The sequence below is a fragment of the Bos mutus genome, chromosome 17 (assembly GCF_027580195.1).
Source record: "Bos mutus isolate GX-2022 chromosome 17, NWIPB_WYAK_1.1, whole genome shotgun sequence".
NCBI classification, from domain to species: Eukaryota; Metazoa; Chordata; class Mammalia; order Artiodactyla; family Bovidae; genus Bos; species Bos mutus.
The window spans coordinates 16394216-16414291 of NC_091633.1; the positions used below are offsets into that span (position 1 = coordinate 16394216).

Sequence of the window (20076 nt, forward strand, 5' to 3'; positions counted from 1 at the left end):
CTAAAAGCTCTGCCATGCAGCTCTACATTCACATGAGAATTTCCGGTCCCCCATATGGCAGGGAGGGAAAAAAAAAATTTATAGCCATCTCTCTCCATGGGGCCATTTGAAGCTCAGTAAATGGACTTGTTCAGTTTAATTGGAATTCTCTTCTTGATTGTATTTTTGTAACCTATTAGGCCGTGCTGCCTCTTGATCTTGGAATTCAGCTGAAATTAAATTTTGAAGTGTAAGTGAGAGGTTGCCTTTTTTCCCCGTTCTTGATTAAATAATGATTTGAAACAAAAACAATAAATAACAGTACCAGCTTCCCTGAGGGCTGAGAGAGACTCCCAGTGAAACGCCGGGAGCTGGAGTTTGCGGTGGGGGATTTAATTACTTATTAGAAAAATCCAAGTGTTGATGCTGAGTATATTAAGGAAAAAGAAGAGGCAAGCTTATGAGTTCAAAAAAAATGAGCTTCACATTGGTGGGGGCTAAAAGAATAAAGGGAACATACTCATTTGTTTAGTCCCAATGGCCATGAGTTTGTGAAAAGCAATCTGTCCTTTAAAAAAAATCTGAGATTGTCAATCATTACCCAAAAGGGAAGAGTGTGTAATAGCTCTGGGGTCTGGATAGGGCTCCATGGCTCTGGTCTCCTGGTTTATTTCACTGACAAAATCCAAGAGGGTTTGAAAGGGCAGAGATGAGGAAGATGGGAGGGAGAGATGAAATATACAAGATGCACTATGGTTGTGCTGCTTTCAGATAGACTCTGGGTAGCAATGAACACTTAGAACAGAGTCACAAACTTAGATGTCTCAGGGGCCAGGCCACTAATAGATACAAGCAACAGGGACCCCATAAGGCCTGAGGACAGAAAAGTGCGTGCCCCATCTAAAAGGAGAAGCTCCAATTACTCACAAACTGATTATTACCCAGCAGGAATGTCGACTCAATCTTGCCAGATCCTCTTACATTTCAGCATGAACTAGAAATGTGGCACCCCACTCCAGTACTCTTGCCTGGAAAATCCCATGGGAGGAGCCTGGTAGGCTGCAGTCCATGGGGTCGCTGGGAGTCGGACACGACTGAGCGACTTCCCTTTCACTTTTCACTTTCATGCATTGGAGAAGGAAATGGCAACCCACTCCAGTGTTCTTGCCTGGAGAATCCCAGGGACGGAGGAGCCTGGTGGGCTGCCGTCCATGGGGTCGCACAGAGTCGGACACAACTGAAGCGACTTAGCAACAGCAGCAGCAGCATGCCCAACTACAATGTTGACAGTTCCTTCAAATTTATTGGCAAACATAAATTTGTTTAGCCAATAAGTGCGCCAAAGAAAGCATAACTTAAAACTCTGAAACAAAGCATAACTTGGCCTGTCAGTTTTCTAGGGGTAATTTGGGGTGTTGAGACAGATGCTGTCCATTTATGTCCCCACCCCTCACTTCACATACTGCCAGTGTCCAGCTTCCAGGTATTGCTCTCTGGCTGCCAAAGACCACTTTGCTTGGCTGGGCGGCAGTTTGAAACTGCTGGAGAATTGACACGTGTTGGGGGAAACCTTTAACCCGTGAGTAGTGAGGAACTGGTGTATAAATATCCAGCTCCCTCCTTGGTTGAGATGAATTCTGGAGCCAGTTCTGTCCTCTCTCTTTTCTCTCCCCCAGCTTACTGCCCCTCAAATAAGATTCCCTGGTCTCAAATAAACTTCCAGCACTCAAATTCCTGTCTCAATTTCTAGGAGGATCCATATGGAGACAGGTGTTATTTCACTTTGTGATTAAACAAATTTTACAGGGGCTGAATTTTTGTGCAAAGCCCCCAAAATAGGCCTTTGTGAAGACATGGAAAGAAGGACACGACTGAGATGGAGGAAGGGTTCAGAGTGGACCACAGAAGAGAAACCCGGTGAGAGGGTCCCAGGCCTTACATAGGGGTCCCAGTACCATGAGTGCATTGTTCCTGCACAAAAGTGGATCTAGAATGACTCCTCCCAGTGAGCCTCTTGAGGACTGTTTTGCAGCTAAGATGGGGATATAGGAGCAGAGAGCAGTTATGTGCATAGAAGAGAAATTTCCAAGAGGTGAAGAAGAAGATGAATTGTGAGAGGCCTGTTATCAAAATGAAAGACAGGGAGGAGCAAGGGGGGCCATCCTGTCATGTCAGCGTCCAGTGGGCAACAGTTTGCCTCTTCCATGGCAGAGTGGAAGTGAGTATCTGATGAGGAAGGAGACACTTAGGGACAGGAGGCAAGAGCACAGAGGCCTCTGTTGTCTGCCTGTCATTATGTCCTTGACTTGAAGGGCTCCTCTGCATTGTCATGGCACTCCTTACACACACACACACACACACATACCCTACAGTCTGCCTTTGGCCCCCCTGAGCTATATCTTCCCTCCTCTGGAGAAAGAGGAATCCAAGACTAACAGGTCATTAAACAATCTGGACATCCCTAATGAGTTTATGAAAATATTTCTATCATCTGGAAACAGGGGCAGAGCCCGCTGAGACTGGTAAAGACACAACCAAGTAGAGGTCAGCTGAAGGTAACAGAAATGCACGTCTTCGGGCTCTTCCCCCAACCCTCAAAGGAATCCTTAGAGCAGGTAACAGGTCAAGATGTGTGTATCCAGGACCTGCCAGGCATGTTGTTATGCTAGTTGTGCCCTCTCCAAAGGCTTTGGAGTTAAACCCCACTGACTCTCCATTTGTCGAGCCAGCTATGGAAACAGACATGGGGCTGCTTCAGTCCAGAGAAAGGTGTATCTATTTTTCTAATTTGTCTGGCCAGAAGGGGCACCATTTTCGATTTCCTGACCCAGGAGGAACACCATTCTAGCACCCAAACAAAGTCACTGCATGGGCCAGAAGCCCTGTTGAGCGCAAAAGACCAGATCCAGTTCATCTTTTAACCTGACCTCCCAGAATAGCAGAAGGTGGCAAAGGAAGTAAAGAGACCCAACACTGCTTGTCTCATCTGGAAGGCTCCTCAGGTCTGGAGCTTCTCACCTTAGCCTGGAGCTTATGCTGTTGAGCATCCGTAGACTCTTGCTTTCTCTGAGATTGTAGGCCCGAGGAGGGCTGGGGGGAAGAGCTTTCCTTCTCTCTGCCACTGACGTGGACCTAAAACTTGATTATAGAGGTTCTCTGTAGCTCACATGCCCAGCCCTGAGCTGGTCTCAAGACCCCAACTTTCAGCCCATCCAGATAGAGACAGGTAATTATCCCACCCAGTAACAGTGCTGTGGCAGACAAAAGCTACTCATTTTTGAATGAGTGAATGGATGAATGAAAGAATGAATGAAATAGAGTTTTGTGTTATCCTGGCCTGGGACTCAGAGAAGGCTTTCAAGAGGAGGTGATATGTAAACTGGAGGATGAATAAATTTATCCATGTCAAGTAAGGAACAGGGGGAAAATGTTCTAGGTGGAGGAAATGGCATGTGCAAATGGCCTGGGGTTGGGAAAGCAAGATGTGGTGGCAAAACCAAGAAAACTTCCCAGTTGATTGCCTTAAGGTTGTACAAACCAAAACTGGGGAGGGGCTGTATGGAAGAGATGAGGTTTGGGAAGGACACAGGATTGGGTTGTAAAGGACACTGTCACACATGTCAAAGAAATGGGACTTTTAGAGAGGTTGGTATTCTTAGCATAGGGTCAAGTTAGTGAGCACATTTCAGTAGTACAATTATCTCTGTTTTCTGGCAATGATAGGAAAGCATGATGCCTTATACAGTTCTCAGTTCTCTTACATGTGGATAGTGATTGTGGTCAGGTGGAGAGACACTGAAAGTGTCACTGTGAGCTCAGTGTATGGGATTGAGAATGTGAAAAAGGCAAGGTCCCTGTCTATATCCATTAGCCTCCAGGGGCCTTACATTCAGGAAGTCCTTCTCCCTGGGTACCCATGATGCACCAGGACATATGCTTTGAAATTAGTAGTCAAGGTGGAAACGAGTACCTGGGTGGAGAAAAGCCCGGCCTGGATGCCTCCAGGTAGCAAGCCACAAGATAATGAAATCCATTATATTCATAGTCCAGCCTGGCTTCCTTCAGGAAGGGCTTACCTGAATCACTTGTGATACACTGGCTACCAAACACTTATCATCTCTGCGGCAAAGATTCCATGAGCTCAAACCAAACCCCAGCCTGAGAGTCCAGGTCCCAGGATCCAACTGCCCTGTGTGATGCTTTCTCATTCCTGACAGAGGTGGTGGAAATACACGTGTGACCACTGAACTCACAGAGGTGGTAAAGATTTGGCATCCAACCTGCAAACTAGAAGACAAAAAGGAGCTGAATGGAAAAGGGGTCTTTACATTAATTTTAAAAGAAATCTCACACTAGAAAGCCCCACTTGGGCAACCTTATTTTAAGATCCCTTGTCCGAGAGCAAAAGTAGCCAGATGTCAAATGGGAAGTGGCAGCCGCATTGGGTGAAAAGTTGGTAAAGTTGGACCATCACCTTGTCGGTGTGCAAAGTCTCCTGGGGGAATCTGCAAAGGAAGTTCTGCCTCCCCAACTCCAGGAGCTGATATCCTGAGCTGGTGGAGCCATTGCTATTACTCTCACTGTTTCAGTGTCTCTGTATCTCATGCTCATGACCAGTTGCTGAGAATACAGAAATATTTCCTCAAGAAATCCCTAGAGCCCCCCTTCTTTAGACTCAAAGTTCATGGGAGAAACGGGGCGGGGGAAGTAGGCTTTTGATGGCGAGACCTATGCTAATACTTGCAGGGCCTGGGACAAGAGTATAGAAGGAGAAGCCACACACTAAATGTTTTTAAATCAAGACAGCACACTTAGGTGAAGTATGTTCTCCTATCTTGGCAAACATGTCTTTGAAATGATCGGGAGAGTCAGATTTGGATTTAGAGCCTTGGACCCCTCGGAGTGCGGACCACAACATGACAGTGTGGAGAGAATCTGCCCCAGCGCCCTGGTCCCTCCCATTCTCCCCCTACATCTTGCTTCATCACCATGACGGACCTCTCACACATGCACATGGACACCTCAGTCCGAACATCCAAATTCCATTCAGATAGCCATGTTTGGACCTACAAATGTGCACACTTGAAACGTGGTCTATCCCTGGGGGAATAGATCATGGAGAGCCTGAAGAGACCCTGGAAGGGGACTCAGCAGCCGGACTTCAGGTCTCCAGAGACTAAATCTCAAGGAAAGGTTTCCAGGTAACCCCTCAGATTTCTCCACCCATGGGAATGGTTGTCACTGGAGGAGACCCAGGCAGAGGTCCCTCTTGCCCACAGCTAAGCATGGTATATTGATGGGGACCAGAACCGAGCCCACTGTGTCATCTGAGCTGAGACTGGTCTGAATGTTTAAAGAAAACCATCCATTATACTTCTAAACACTCTATAGCCTTCCCAAGGGGGCTGGCTGTCCATCACCTCCTTTACTTCTTCATCTGTCCTAGATCAGCCACACCCAGGATCCTGGGGGCCCTTCGGCATTCCCAATCACCCCAAAGCCAAATCTCCAAGCCCCTCCCAAAGCTGTTTGTTACAAGCACACCTTCCCTGTGCCCCACCCCCCATCTTGACATCTCGGATTGATGCAAACTCTAGCCACCATCTGCATTGTCAGCAAGGGTTTCTTGATCCAACTTGGGCGTTAAGGGACTGACAAATTTAGTGTTGATGGCTTGAGGTCCCCTTACTGAGAAAGCCAACCAAAAGTGATGCTTCACCTGTCAAGAACACTGAAAACCCAAAGTCCAAAGTTCAGGGCCAAGTGTGAGGATGTACAGAAAGGTGTGTGTTTTTACTTGTCATTTGCGACTCTAATGATGGACTCACCTTGCCCGCTCTTCCCTTTCTCTTACACCTTACCTACCTACTAAAGGAGGAGTTCTTGCTTGGTAAGTGGATATAATCCGCAAAGACATGAGAGAATTTATTAGAAGCCACTCGAGAGCCTTAGCTACCTTCTCCAGGGGGAAAGGACACACGCAAATATCCGTAGAGAGCTTTTTGTTTGTTTGTTTTCAGTCAGACAATTTGACTTCCATTTTTTTTGTCCCCCCACCCTTTCTTTTCCCCTTTAGTTGAAAACTACTAAAATATCATTTTGTGACCTTGACTTTATATTAAAAAAAAACCCTCTCATCTTTATTTCATTTCTTTTCCCCATGTGATATTCGTTTAGGGTTCTATTTGGGCAACTTTTTCTTTAAGAGAAAAAAAAAGTCAAATTCATTGAAGATTTGGTTGACATTTAAAATTTTGGCTTTATCTCCTTTTGTCGTTTTTAAGTTTCAAGATGTATTTTTTCAGGCCCATAGCTTCCTTTCTTTCCCCCTACCTTTCTTTATTTTTATTGTTGTTTTAGGTTAAGGGTGTTTACACACACCCCCTTTCTTTTAAGTTGTCTCTTTTGTTTGAGTTAATTCATTAGAAATTTTGTATTATTTCCTTTTTCTTTTGTTTAATCTGAATCGCATGCTTTTTCTCTGCATGATACCTAAATCTTCCAGTTATCCTAGCAGGGGGTTAAAAAAAAAAAGATCTCCTTTCTGTGGTATTCTTTCAGGAATTTGTGCTTTTGTTTTTTGGCGTCTCTTCTTTCCTCTCCTCTCTCTCTTTCCTTTCGTTACAGTGCATCATGATGGTAAACATTTCTTGGTTATTTAGACGCAACCCACAGGCCTGGCACTCAGCAGTGTCCAACGGGTGTTTTTGCTTTCAGATCACTGGGTCGGGGTCTGCTGCTGACCTCTTTACCAAAACAGCCAGCCCGCTTACCACCTCCCGAGGACGCTCCCAGGAGTATGACTCAGGCAATGACACCTCCTCGCCACCCTCCATGCAAATCAGCTCAACCAGGTCTCGGGGTCAAGAGAAGGGGAGCCCCAGTGGGGGCCTAAGCAAGAGCCGGGACCCCAACAGTGGAAACACCTCTGATTCAGGGAACTCTTTCACCACTTCCTCACCCCAGAACAAGGGGGCCACTTTGGAGAACCTCTCCCCCACCAGCAGGGGCAGAGAATCAAGGTCAGTGCACCTGGATGGGAGGAGGGGTTCTGACTGAGCTCCACCATCTCAGTCTCTCACCCTGGCACTGCACCACACACACACACACACACACTCGAAGCCAGGAGACTTTTATTTGTAAAAGAGAGAGAAATTAGCATAATTTGGGGGGTGGGAATCAAGGAGATCAGCTTCAGGTATAGCTGGATACAGGGTCTCAAAAATGTGTCATTGAGAAGTTGCCTTTCCCATTACTTCTCTCAGCTCTGCTTCCCCCCTCTTGGCTTTTTTCTCAAGCAGATCATTCTAAAGCATTGGCAAGTATGCCATCCAGTTAACATCCTGTCAATCTAGCCAGCCAATGGAAGGGAAATGCCTCTTTTCCCAAAATTTCAGCAAACTATCAAGGCAAATGCTCACTGGCTCTGCTTAGTCTACCTTGTTCACCCAAGACCAAACACACTGCCCAGAGGATGCTATGTTCTTGGCTAGAATTTGTCACATGCCACCATCAGAGCTAATGAATCTTCCTGTGTACACTAAAATTGAAGAAAGTCTGGTTCTCTGAAGGGAAAGCAGGGTACTGTTAATCAGGAGGAGGAATGGAAGTTGGGCAGGAAAAAAAAGATGTCAATTTTATCAATAATTCCAGGAGAAAGTCTTAACATTAAGTCACTATCATTTAAAAATATGCCACAGTATTTACTTTAAAGCTATTATGCAGGAAATACTGAGAATAGCAATAACAAGAACAGTAACAGAAACTATTATTGATGGAGCCCTGACTAAATGCTAGGTATCATGCCAGGTGCTTTCCACAGATAATCTTCCTTACCTCCTGCTACAACCTTTATGGGATAGGTACTATTATAACTTTCTTTTAGCTAATGGGGAAACTGAAGCTCAGAATAGTTAAGAAACTCAGTTAATAAGGGCTGGTACCAGGACTAAAAACAGATTTGTGTCTCCAGAACTGGAGTTAAGCCTGAACAGCATCTAGCAGGTACCTGCTTAATCTGATATACATGGACAGCAGGATTAAATAATTTAGACCCAACCTTTCACTGTGAAATATAAATGATCTTTAAATCCATGGCTGTTTATGTCATGTCAGCTATGAGCAGAGGGCAGAGTGGAAGAGACATCAGTTCTAAATCAGGGGAACCATAGACAGTAAAAGCGGGGGCTGGCAAGGGAGCAGGGACATGGGCTTCAGAGCTGGACAGATCAGTATTTGAGACTCTGAGTGGCCTTGAGCAAGCAACTCACCCTTCTGAGTCTTCTCTGTAAATAAGGGGTAATAATAGTACCAACTTCCTAAAGTTGTTGGGGGAATAAATGAGATGATGCTTGTGAAGCACCCAGGATGCTAACAGGCTCAGCATGTTTATTCCACAGCTGTTTATTGATGACCTAGGACTTATGTCTCAGGCTCTGTCCTAGGTGCTGAGATACAGTGTCCAGAGAGACATGAGTTCTGTCTCCAGAAAGCTTGGTGTCTGGTGGAAGGAGATAACAATTATAAGACCAAGCAAGCCATCTAGGGGTGGGGAAGCATTGGGGCTGGAGGTTGTGATAACACATTGGAGGTGACATAAGGAACCGAAGGGAGTCAAAAGCCTGAAACCATGAGTCAGTTCAGTTCAGTTCAGTTCAGTCGCTCAGTCGTGTCCGACTCTTTGCGACCCCATGAATTGCAGCACGCCAGGCCTCCCTGTCCATCACCAACTCCCACAGTTCACTCAGACTCACTTCCATCGAGTCAGTGATGCCATCCAGCCACCTCATCCTCTGTCGTCCCCTTCTTCTCCTGCATCAGAGTCTTTTCCATTGAGTCAACTCTTCACATGAGGTGGCCAAAGTACTGGAGTTTCAGCTTTAGCATCATTCCTTCCAAAGAAATCCCATGTTCTAAGGCATGCAGACAAGGAAGGGAACAGGACTATTCCAGGAGAAACAAGTAATCCATTACGGCTGCAGTCAAGAAAGGAAAGTGCCAGAGCTGAGACTGGAGGGTGAGCAGGGGCTGGGTCATGATGAAACCATATTAATGTGATTTGAACTTGACCCTTGGCCCAATCCAAATGAACATGTCCTTACTAAGAACCAACAGGAATCCAGCATGGCTCTAGGCAAGGTAAGGATATGACAGGACCCTGTCCTTTGTGTGAGTTTGAACAAGCCTCTACCCTTCTTTAGGTCTCCATTCCCCCATCCACAAAATGGGCTATACCAGTTTCCCAAACTTAAATCAGCCAGTTTTTGAGTTGTTCCATATCCAGGTACTTCTGTTACTTTTATTTACCTTAATAAACTCACTTTTTACTACAAGGAAGCTTATAGTACTATCTTAAATAGAACATTTTTATCTCTTGTCCTAATAGAAGGTACCTGTGAAAATACATAGGATTAAAACAAAGTATTTAATTTTAGTTACAGTTGCCTACCCAAGGTTCTGAGTCTCAGGCCTGCTGTCTCTCTTTGCAAGTGTTAAAAGAGACAGTAAAAGCCCACTAGTACCCAACCCGGGCTTTCTCATTAATATAATCAGAGGGACTGAAAAAGACAGGACAGAAACTAAATCTTGCACCATGGGATTTGATCACACCCACCCTGCCCCCTCCCCTTTGGTGTGTTTTCCACTCTATCTCTACTCCTCTAACATCTGTGGTCTGGGAAATCTTTCCAGAGGTAGTAGAGGGGGAAAGGTGGGGGGGGGGGGCGGGTTGCAAGCGCACCACAGCCAAGGCAAAGGTAGGCAGGTGAGTATCAGCTCAAGATGCCCCCAGACCAGTGGGCAGGCCAGTGCTAACAGTGGTTCTCTCCCATGCAGAGGATTTCAGTCACCATGTCTGGAATGCACCGAGGTGAAGAAGTCCAATTTGGTTCCATCCACAGCCCGGAGCTCCCCCATGAGAGGGTGCTCCCGAAGCTCCTCCTACGCCAGCACACGCTCCTCCAGCCACTCCTCCCGATCCCCAAACCCCAGAGCCTCCCCCAGGTACACCAGGAGCCGATCCACCTCCTCTGGGAAAAGGTGAGTGCAGTTTTGACCTAGACTCTTCAGCTAGCTAGGGTAACTAGACATGTCCTTTGACCCCCAAGGAACAGGAATGGAACAGATTTGAGTTCAAATACCCATTCTATCCATTACTAGCTGATGGCTTTGGGTGTCAGTTAACCTCTCTGATCCTTAGTTTCCTCCCCTACTGAAATGAAAACTGTAATGTATCTTACCCTGAAGGATAGTCCTGAGGACTATTAAACACATAAATCAGTACTTAGAACGTAATATCAGTTTTGACTGTTGTTATTGTCATGAGGATCCATTCATGTGTATCAATTATCTTCTGCTGCATAAAAACTGCCCCAAGGCGTCCCTGGTGGTCCAATGGTTAAGACTCTATGCTTCCACTGCAGGGGGCACAGGTTCCATCTCTGGTTAGGGAACTAAGATCCCACATGCCATGGAGCACAGCCAAAAAAAAAAAATAAATGCCCCCAAATGTAGCATCTTATCAGTGAGTTTTTACTTCACTCCTGATTCTGTGGGTCAGCAGTTTGGGCTGGACTCAGCTGGTGGGTTGGCTGGGGGCTGGCTTGTTTGGATGACCCCAGCTGACCCATCTCTGCTCCATGTGGCCTCCCATCTTCTAGCAGGTTTGTCTGGGCTTGTTCACGTGGTGATGGCAGGGTTCCAAAAGAGATCAGTAGTATGCAAGTCCTCAGCCTGGAACAAGCATGATCTCTCCAGCCATTTCCTTAGCCACTGCAAGTCACAAGACTAATCCAAATAGATACAAGGGATGCTCCTCTTAGTGGGAGGAACTGCAAAGTCATCTTGCAAGGGGCATGGATACAGGGAGAAGAATTGTGCCCATCTTTGCATTTTACCACTCAATGCCAATAACCATTGGTTATTACTTGATTTTCTCATGTGGAATAATGATATAGCAGAATGCAGAGACATGAGATCTCAGGAATTGGAAGATTGCATCCAATCTAATCAACCCATGGCTTCATGGAGTCCAGCGTCCCTCTACAAACAAGAACTTTCAACAGCAACCAGACTGTTTCTCTGTTGCAACCATATAATCAAAACACAGTTACTTATGCAGGTGTTTACCTCAAGACCAGTTCATTCAGAATAAGGGGGCAAGGAATTCAACATGATAGAGTGGCATAAATAGAAGAAAAAATCAGGCAAAATGGAAAATGAAAGAGAGAAATAGAATTAAATCAGGAGGAAGGTTAACTCCCAATGGCAGGTCCTACCTTTCTGTATAGTCAGCCCTCTGTACTTGGGAGTTTCACATCCCTATTTATGAAAGACCAGTGTATTCAATGTACTCTGCCATTTTATAAAAGGTACTTGAGCATCTACAGATGTTGTTATCTACAGGGGCTCCTGGAACCAGTCCCCACAGTACTGAGGGGTGACAGTAGTCACTCTGGAGATGTGCTGCCAACGTGACTCTAAGCTCCCTGGCAGAGGAAAATGGGAAAGTGTTCCTTCACATTATAAACAAAAAAGATACAATTGGAACTAGTTGCCTGGAAGAGCAGTTATTTCTGATTTTTAAGTATGAAAAATGATTCATCTGGTTCCACAGAAAAAGGACGGTATGTACCACAGTGGATAGAAATGCCTGACATCCTTTCAAAGTGTTCAAAAACATGTTTCATCTTCACACTCTTTACTAACGTCTCTCAATAAATGGGGAAAGAGCAAGTTGGAAAAGCAAATTTTTCGGGGGCCACAGCTGGACACTATTGACCCAGGAGCTATTCCTTGTCCACACTCCTTTCCTCACCCTGGACAGTATGTAAGAATAGAGTCCCAGAGCGATAGTTATTATGATCGCCTAAAAAAGTAGGAAGGGACTAAGGAACATGTAGGTGAGGGCAAGTTAGAGCAAGACTTCTTTTCAAATTGAAAATAGATAGGAAAACTTTGGATAATGTCCACCCTACTCATCCCTGCCCATGGCAGACATTGCTAATCGATCACAGTGCTCTCTCCCACTGAACACAGACATGGCCACATAATCCCTCCCAACCCTAGCAGGAACAACTAGCAGATAAAGTCATCAATTGTGAAATGAAAATTACTTGAAAGACTGAGGAAGCAGGGTAGATGTTTCCGGGAAACTGGTGGAGAAACCAAGGGATTGGTTTCTCTAAAAGTGGGAGGCTTTAGCAAGAGGGAAGAAGTCTGGAAACAGCATCAGATCAGATTAGATCAGATCAGTCACTCAGTCATGTCCAACTCTTTGCGACCCCATGAATCGCAGCACGCCAGGCCTCCCTGTCCATCACAAACTCCTGGAGCTCACTCAGACTCACTTCCATCGAGTCAGTGATGCCATCCAGCCATTTCATCCTCTGTCGTCCCCTTCTCCTCCTGCCCCCAATCCCTCCCAGCATCAGAGTCTTTTCCAGTGAGTCAACTCTTTGCATGAGGTGGCCAAAGTACTGGAGTTTTAGCTTTAGCATCATTCCTTCCAAAGAAATCCCAGGGCTGATCTCCTTCAGAATGGACTGGTTGGATCTCCTTGCAGTCCAAGGGACTCTCAAGAGTCTTCTCCAACACCACAGTTCAAAAGCATCAATTCTTCGGCACTCAGCCTTCTTCACAGTCCAACTCTCACATCCATACATGACCACAGGAAAAACCATAGCCTTGACTAATAGAGGCTAGTAATTTGGATGCATACAGTATCGTCCAGCAGAAGTCAGGAGCATCTTGTAGCCAAACAGACGTGGGTCCAAACCCCTTACTAGCTTAGTGACCTTGAACAAATCACATCATCTCTCTCTGCCTCTGTGTCCCCATCTACAGATTGGGATTGATAACAGAGTCTAACCCTAGGAAGTGCTGAGGATTAAATGGGATAATATACACAAAACATTTAGTTCAAAATCCGGCACATAGTAAAATACATAATAATCATATAATAATAAACATTTCCTGTGTGCTGGCTGTACACAAAATGCTAAGTAATTTACCCTAATTTACTTGTTTAATTGACAATTCTAATTGGGTAAGTACTTTTACCATTTTACAGATCAGAAAAGTGGCCCAGAGAAGTGAAATCACGTACCCAAGGTCACACAGCTACCAAATGGCCAGGATAGGAAGAACTCAATAAAGGGAAGTTGTTGATAATAATTATTATTAACCACCCAAAAGGGAGGGGATTTCATCCTCAGGTAAGGGCTTGAGTTCCCCCACCTGACCTCCAGAAATAAAAAGGCCTGGTGACCAGCTGAATAAAATGCTAGACAGAAGGGTCAAACCCGGCGGAGCTCAGCAGGCCCCTCAGCGGCTGTCTCCTCTCCTCCAGGTCCTCCTCGCGCTCTCCCAGCTATTCCTCCAAGTCTGGCAAGAGAAGCCCGCCTAGCAGAAGCTCTAGGTCACGCCGCAGCCCAAGCTACTCCCGCTACAGTCCCAGCAGGTATAGGCCCCGCCGCCAGGCACTGACCCCGCCCCTCGAGCTAGGCTCCACCTCCGGCCTCGTTCCTTTGTTCAGGTCCAGAATCTGCCTGCAATGCAAGAGACCCCGGTTCAATTCCTGGGCTGGGAAGATCTGCTGGAGAAGGGATAGGCTACCCACTCCAGTATTCTTGGGTTTCCCTGGTGGCTCAGCTGGTAAAGAATCCACCTGCAGTGCAGGAGACGTGGGTTTGATCCCTGGGTTGGGACGATCCCCTGGAGAAGGGAACGGTTACCCACCCCAGAATTGTGGCCTGGAGAATTTCATGGACTGTATAGTCCATGGGGTCACAAAGACTCAAACACGACTGAGCAACTTTCACTCCCTCACTCACTCCTCTCCCGCATCGTCTCTCTGGAGCGTCTCCCTCAGTTCAGTTCGGTTCAGTCGCTCAGTCGTGTCCGACTCTTTGCGACCCCATGAATCGCAGCACGCCAGGCCTCCCTGTCCATCACCAACTCCTGGAGTTCACCCAGACTCACGTCCATTGAGTCAGTGATGCCATCCAGCCATCTCACCCTCTGGAGCATCTCCCTAGCTCTGTTCAGTTCCTCTCAGGTCAAGCCCCGCCCGCTTATGGATGGGAAGATGTCTCAGCATTCCTAGTGGTTCCCTATGTCCTATCCGAGCGGCGGTGAGATCCCCAGAACTTCCCTGCATCCTCATGTACTTACCCCAAACCCTCAGCCACACCCCGGAATTCATATCCCCAGCCCTCAGCCTCTTCACACAACTAGTACTACCCCACATCCCTATGTCCAGAGCCCCTAATTCTGACTTCTTACTCAGCACCTGGGCCCACCCACCTAACCTTCATATCCTGACCCCTGAAAGGCTCACCTTCAAAGGCTGACACCCCTCCCCACGCCCAGCTGCACCCGTCCTCAGTAGCCAGTCATCCACGTAGACTCTCCCATAGCTATGCTCTCCTCCCTGGCGGCCCGTGCTGACCCTGTCCCCTGCCCCAGCGGGGTAAAGTGCAAGAGGGCGAAGTGGGTGCCCTTCTCCCACACGCTCACACCGAAAGGCCAGGGCAGCCTCAGCTCCCCAGTAACCACCCCATCACCGCACCCCTTCAGGGAGCGGAACCCCAAGTACATCGAGAAGGATTCGCAGCAACGCGAGCGCGAGCGAGCTCGGCGGAGACGTCGGTCCTACTCGCCCATGCGGAAGCGCCGGAGAGACTCCCAAGCCATCTGGAGGCGCGGAGGATAACGAGGTGAGGCCAGGAAGCCCGGTACCACCTCCACCTCACTTGCACTCCCTTCCCACCCTCCCACCCGCTGGAGCCTCCTTTGGGCTGCATTTCAGGACTGTAGGAGCTCAGGGACCTCCCCAACCGCTGAAATGAGGTTTCAGTCAAAGCCTGGGGCGAGTCAGCACCCCACCACCCAGAGGGCTTGCCAGAAGGGGGCGGGCTCGGTGGGCGGGGCTAGAATGAGGTGGCAGGCCAAAGGGTGGAGCCGGCCTGAGGAATCGGGTGTGGCCGGAACCTGCGGAAGCTACCGGGATGCCTCTTGCAGGGCTGGGCCATAGAATGAGGACTGGCCTTGCAATGGGGGACGCAAGCAAGGAACTGAACCAGGACATTGCGTAGGGGTGGAGCCAGGCAGTAGCAACACACCTCTACCTTTAGACTCACGCGCCCAGATGCAAGGCTTGAATACAACCGTAGGTAATTATACCCTGAACCAACCGTAGAGAGGGCGAACAGGATTGTTAGGTACCAGAAGGGGGTGGGGGAGTGGGGTGCGCTATTGGGTAAGGGGAAGACCAGTATTTTGGAGAGGAATCTTGTCTGTGCCACTTTCCGAGTGAGCTGGAAAAGTCTCTTCACCTCCCAGAATCTTAAGTTTTTTCACCCATGAACTGCTGGAGGAAATAACTCCTAAAAGTGTCAAAAGGATAAAATGAAAAGAGGCAAAGAGATATGAATGCAATTTATACACTTAAATGCAGAGTACTAGAACACATTGTGTGCCATTGTGATGGACTGAATGGTCAGACTTGGTAGGTAAAGATTTCTGTAACAGGTAGTCTTAGATGAGAAAAGCCCTAGAAGAGAATCCTGAAGTCTGAGAATCCTCAGGCCTTGAAATGGAGAAAATGGCTGAATGCTGCCCTAAAAATGGCTCTTGAAAATTTGTGGGTCTTCCTTCTGGTCCTCCAAGGGTCAGCTACTCAGTCCAGAGACCCACAAGGAAAGGAGAATCCTGGCTGCCCATGCCTTCTCCCTAGAGATGACCTGAAGGAGAAAAAAGAGCTTGTGCCCCAGACAGTAAGGCAGGGTAATGGTGTCATCTTCTCAGATGTCTCACTGAACAGCCTGCCTTGGCCTAGGACATATTGTGGGAGTCCTACACTCACTGCCTTGACTTTCAGAGGTATCCTTGAAGTGGACTTGGAGGAAGTCTTAAGAAAAAGGCTCTCTGGGTTCTGTACTCAACCCCAAATAATCCACCTGAGTGAATCCATTCAATGTTTCCCAAGCTTCCATCACTCACCACTTTTGCCTTATCTGATTAAGTGTACTGCTTACTTAAATTTCTTTAAATAGATACGCCTTTTTTGGGGTCCATACATTTATTTCAAAACGAAACTTGATACACTATAATAAATAGAAAAATCAACCTCTTTTGCCATAAATAGAAGGTTCTAGTAAAAATAAAAATAGCAAAACAAAACTGTGATTAAAGTTGAGATGTAGATTCTGTGGCCAGCTGGATGCTCTCTCTGAGCCCAGCCTTGCTATGTTAAAAAAGCGAGATTATCACTTTTCAAAGCATATCAGCATTAGACTGAGACCACCTCCTTGATGTTCTCAGGACTGCAAGGGAAGAGTAACAGGAATTCTTTTTCCCTGCTAAGGAGATGGGACATGTCTCCTGGGACAATGTTTGTGCTCCCGGGATTGCAGCTGGGAGGAGTCCTGCCCTGACACTTTCCCCCTCTGATCTCTGCAGTGCCCGGAAACGCCCCATCCCCTACTACCGGCCCAGCCCCTCTTCGTCCAGCGGCCTCAGCAGCACCTCCTCCTGGTACAGCAGCAGCAGCAGCCGCTCAGCCAGCCGAAGCTACTCCCGGAGCCGCAGCCGCAGCCGGAGCAGGACCCTCTCTAGCAGCAGCTGCAGCTCCCGCAGCCCCAGCCTGGGCTCCCGGAGCCGCAGCCGGAGCCGGAGCCGGAGTCGGAGTCGGAGTGGGAGCTACAGCTCAGCAGACAGCTACTCCAGCACGAGGCGCTAAGCCAGGGCCCTCCCGTGAGCCCACTACCTGTGGGGCCCCTTTCACTCTGACAGCCTCCCCACTCCCCGCCCACCCTGCCTTCTTGGTGACAGACAGCACTGAGGGCTCCCAGGCCCTGTCCTTCTTGCTCTCCTGGGGAGGAGGAAAGGAGGGTGTGGGGGCTTCAGTCTCGATGTGGAGCTGCTGCGAGCCTCCACCACACCCTCTGGGGCTCAGCTCAGGGCTGAGCATGTGGAGAAGACTACCTTCTTTTGGCACAGAAAGGCCTCAACGGTTTATAAGGAGCAACGAGTCCATGACTCAGAAGTTTGGGTCTGGCCAGGAAAATGTAGAGAGAGTTCTGCTAACCCACTGCTGCCAGGCTGCATACCGAAGACCAGTGGTATTTATCACACCTGACCTCCTTCTCTTCTCATCCAATCTCATGGCTACACGTGTATGGACCCCCATGGACCCCATGGGGTGAGGGGTGGATTTTAGAAAAGAGCAGGGCGGTTCAGGTCCAGGAGCAGGGATCAGGAGTTTTAGCTCCCCACATAGGCCATAGCAAGTGCTGAAAGGCTATTGGGTCCTAGAAAGGGGGACACGTGACTAGGGGACATGGACATTTCACTTGGTGGTAGGTATCAGGAGCTAGGAGATGGACTCTCTGGTCATGAGTCTAGAAGCAAGAAGGAGGGGGGATAAGCCCACTGCTCCCAGTATCTCCTTGTGGTCAGGAAGAGGGGCCCAGTAGTTTCTAGCCGTGGAGAGGCCACCACGCCATTTACACAGAATGCCTCTTGGTGGCTCACAGGGACCCTGCGACCTCTGAGGAAGGACACAACAAACAGTCAGGACAGCTGGGGCTGCAACCCCACTTCCCAAGTTTGCCTCGGCCCCAGTAGCTGGCAACAACTTGATTCCACGGGACCATCTGCTGAACATTCCCCAGTGCCGTGGCCAGCTGCCAGTCCCCAGCGCCAGCCAGTCTGGCCTTACCCTCCGGTTGGCGCCTGCCTGCCCCCTCCCCACTGCCCAGACTGCCGCACCCTGGATCCTACCCAGTGCAGCCAAGCACCCACTCACCCACCTACCACCCTCAGCCTAAGTCACCCATTTTGCCCCTCAGGAATTTTGCCAGGATGGGGCACAGCAGCCCTGGATGGGGGAAAGATCCAAATCCAGAGTCTGGGGGAGAGGAGGTTAGATGCTCCGAAGCTCCTGCTGGTTTCCAGAGTTCTTCCCAGCTTGGGAGAAGCCCCACCCTCATTTCTGCCCTCACCCCACTTCCCCCCCCACCCCCGCCAGGGCTGGGCAGTGAAGGTAAGCTGATCTGCAGCACACAAACACCACCAGCTGCTTCACCCACGGAGGGCACTAAGAACAGGGGCATGAGGGAGAAGATCCTTAAAATAAACTCTGGGGCATCCCCCTCACCAGCTGACTGGCTTTCCGGAGCCTTGCGGGTGAGATTCCAGTTTGTGGTGGCAACAGCAGCAGGGCAGGGCATGAAGGGAGAGGGTGAGCGGGACAGTCCCCAGCTTTGGAACCTGGGGCTCTGGGAAGCAGAGAACCAAATATTCTTTATCCCTTGTGCCCCGAGGAGGGGAAACATTTGGGGGAAAAAAAAATCCTGTTTCTTAGAAGCAGTGACGTCCTCCCTCCCCAGTCTCTCCCATCGCATCAGCCATGGGGCCAGGAACTGCCCTGCAACGATCCAGAAAGTCCATCTGCCAGCAGGAGAGGGGAGCCGGGCCCCGGGGCAGCAGCGGGGACCCGGCCTCTCTATGGCCCCCGCTGGCCCAGAACTGGGCCCCACCTGCCAGGACCAACGGGTGCCAGTGCGGTCACTGCAGAAGGCCTGATGGCAGGTGCCTGGGACAGGGGCAGGTGCCCTGGGAGAGCCTGTACAGCAACTGTAAATAACCCTCTTCCCCGCCCAGGAGCCCGAACTGGACTCCAGTCTCCCTTCATGGAAACAAAGGCTTTCTGGAGCCACGGAACCTCCTTAGCAGGACAGCAGTGAAAGACTCAAGAGCCCCCATCCAGACTGCCTTCATCCACGCAATTCTGGGGGACCATTTTTGCCTGGGGCTCCTAGCTAACCTCTTATTTATTTATTTATGTTTATTTATTTATTTATGGGATTCCCTCTGCCTCCCTCTCTTTTTCTCTCGGTTGCCATTAGCAGTATTCAAGTATTTATTTATTTATATGGAGAGGGTGTGTATATCTCTGTGTGTGGTGTGTGTGTTTGGGGAGGAGGGGAAACTTCTAAAGTATTTTTGTGCATCTCTTTTTTTTCCCCTCATGTGTCTATGGATGGGATTTGAGAGGCTGGATGTGGGTGGGGATGTTTGCCTTTTCCCTGAAGGGGAGAGACTTAGAACTCTAAGCTTGGAACACACTGGAGGTGGCACAGAAGCATTTCAGGCCAAAGGTTCATGACTAAGCCCAAGTTGGGTGAAATTCAGGCCTGCACCCCAGTCCCCTGCCTACCAGTTACCTAACTGAGGTACCAGAAAGATGAAAATGGTCAAGAAGCTTGTGAGCTAAGGTGCTGACCTGACACTGAAGAGTCACAGCTGACATGGGGGTTAGAGTCTAAAATAAGGCAAAAGCTTCACAGTCTAAATCATCTGTGAAAGACCTTTAGGGAGGCACCCAGTGTGAGACATATGTGCACCTCTGAATCTCACCCTTATTCCAGGGAATATATTAGTGGGTGAGGTCATTTGCTCTTCTGAGCCTAAGCTAAGTTTTCATAGAAGTTACACATGCTTCTGAACATCCCCTTAGCTAATTTCTCCCCATCCCCTGTGAGCTCAGGGTTGCCCTAGTGACAAGTTATCAGCCGTCCTGAGAGAGAGAGACAAACCCAAAGCAAAAGCCTTTTTCTGTGACCTCAGGAGAGAGCATACTACTATTTTTGAAGTTGGAAAACAAACAAAATGAAAGGAGCAGCCAGAGGCTCCCCCCGCCCCAACCCCCTCGAGAAGGCCATTTCAAAACCTGTCTTGGGAGCCAGAATCCAGAGGTCTTGACCAGCCCTGGCTTTCTCACCCACTAGCAGCTGAGTAGAGAGGGTGCCCGCCCTTTCCAAAGTCATTCTTCACTGCCTTGGCATGGCCAGCTCGCCTCGTCCGGCTTTGGGTTTGGTGAGACTTTTTCAACATCCCTGATTGTTTTCCCTGGCAATGTGACTTTACTCTGTTCTAACCCAAGCAACGGAGTACCCCTAGCCTGGGAAAGCTTGTAAGAACTTAAATGCCTCCTGGGAGAAAATCTGCCCTTCCCTGTCACTTGATGTGTTTCTCAAATTTCCTTTACATTTCCTTTTCTTTGCATCCAAAAATAAAACTCTTACTGGTGCA

At 48.5% G+C, this 20076-nt stretch overlaps 1 protein-coding gene across 1 annotated transcript in view; it reads left to right on the plus strand.

The window, feature by feature from the left end:
- Positions 1-16720, plus strand: part of SRRM4 (serine/arginine repetitive matrix 4) — a 165995-nt gene extending 149275 nt beyond the window's left edge. The window contains 6 exon segments of the mRNA XM_070385592.1: positions 6697-7001; positions 9814-10017; positions 13328-13438; positions 14557-14660; positions 14663-14696; positions 16441-16720. Of these exon segments, the coding sequence (XP_070241693.1) occupies positions 6697-7001; positions 9814-10017; positions 13328-13438; positions 14557-14660; positions 14663-14696; positions 16441-16720 (1038 nt within the window).
- The last annotated feature ends 3356 nt before the right edge of the window (positions 16721-20076 follow it).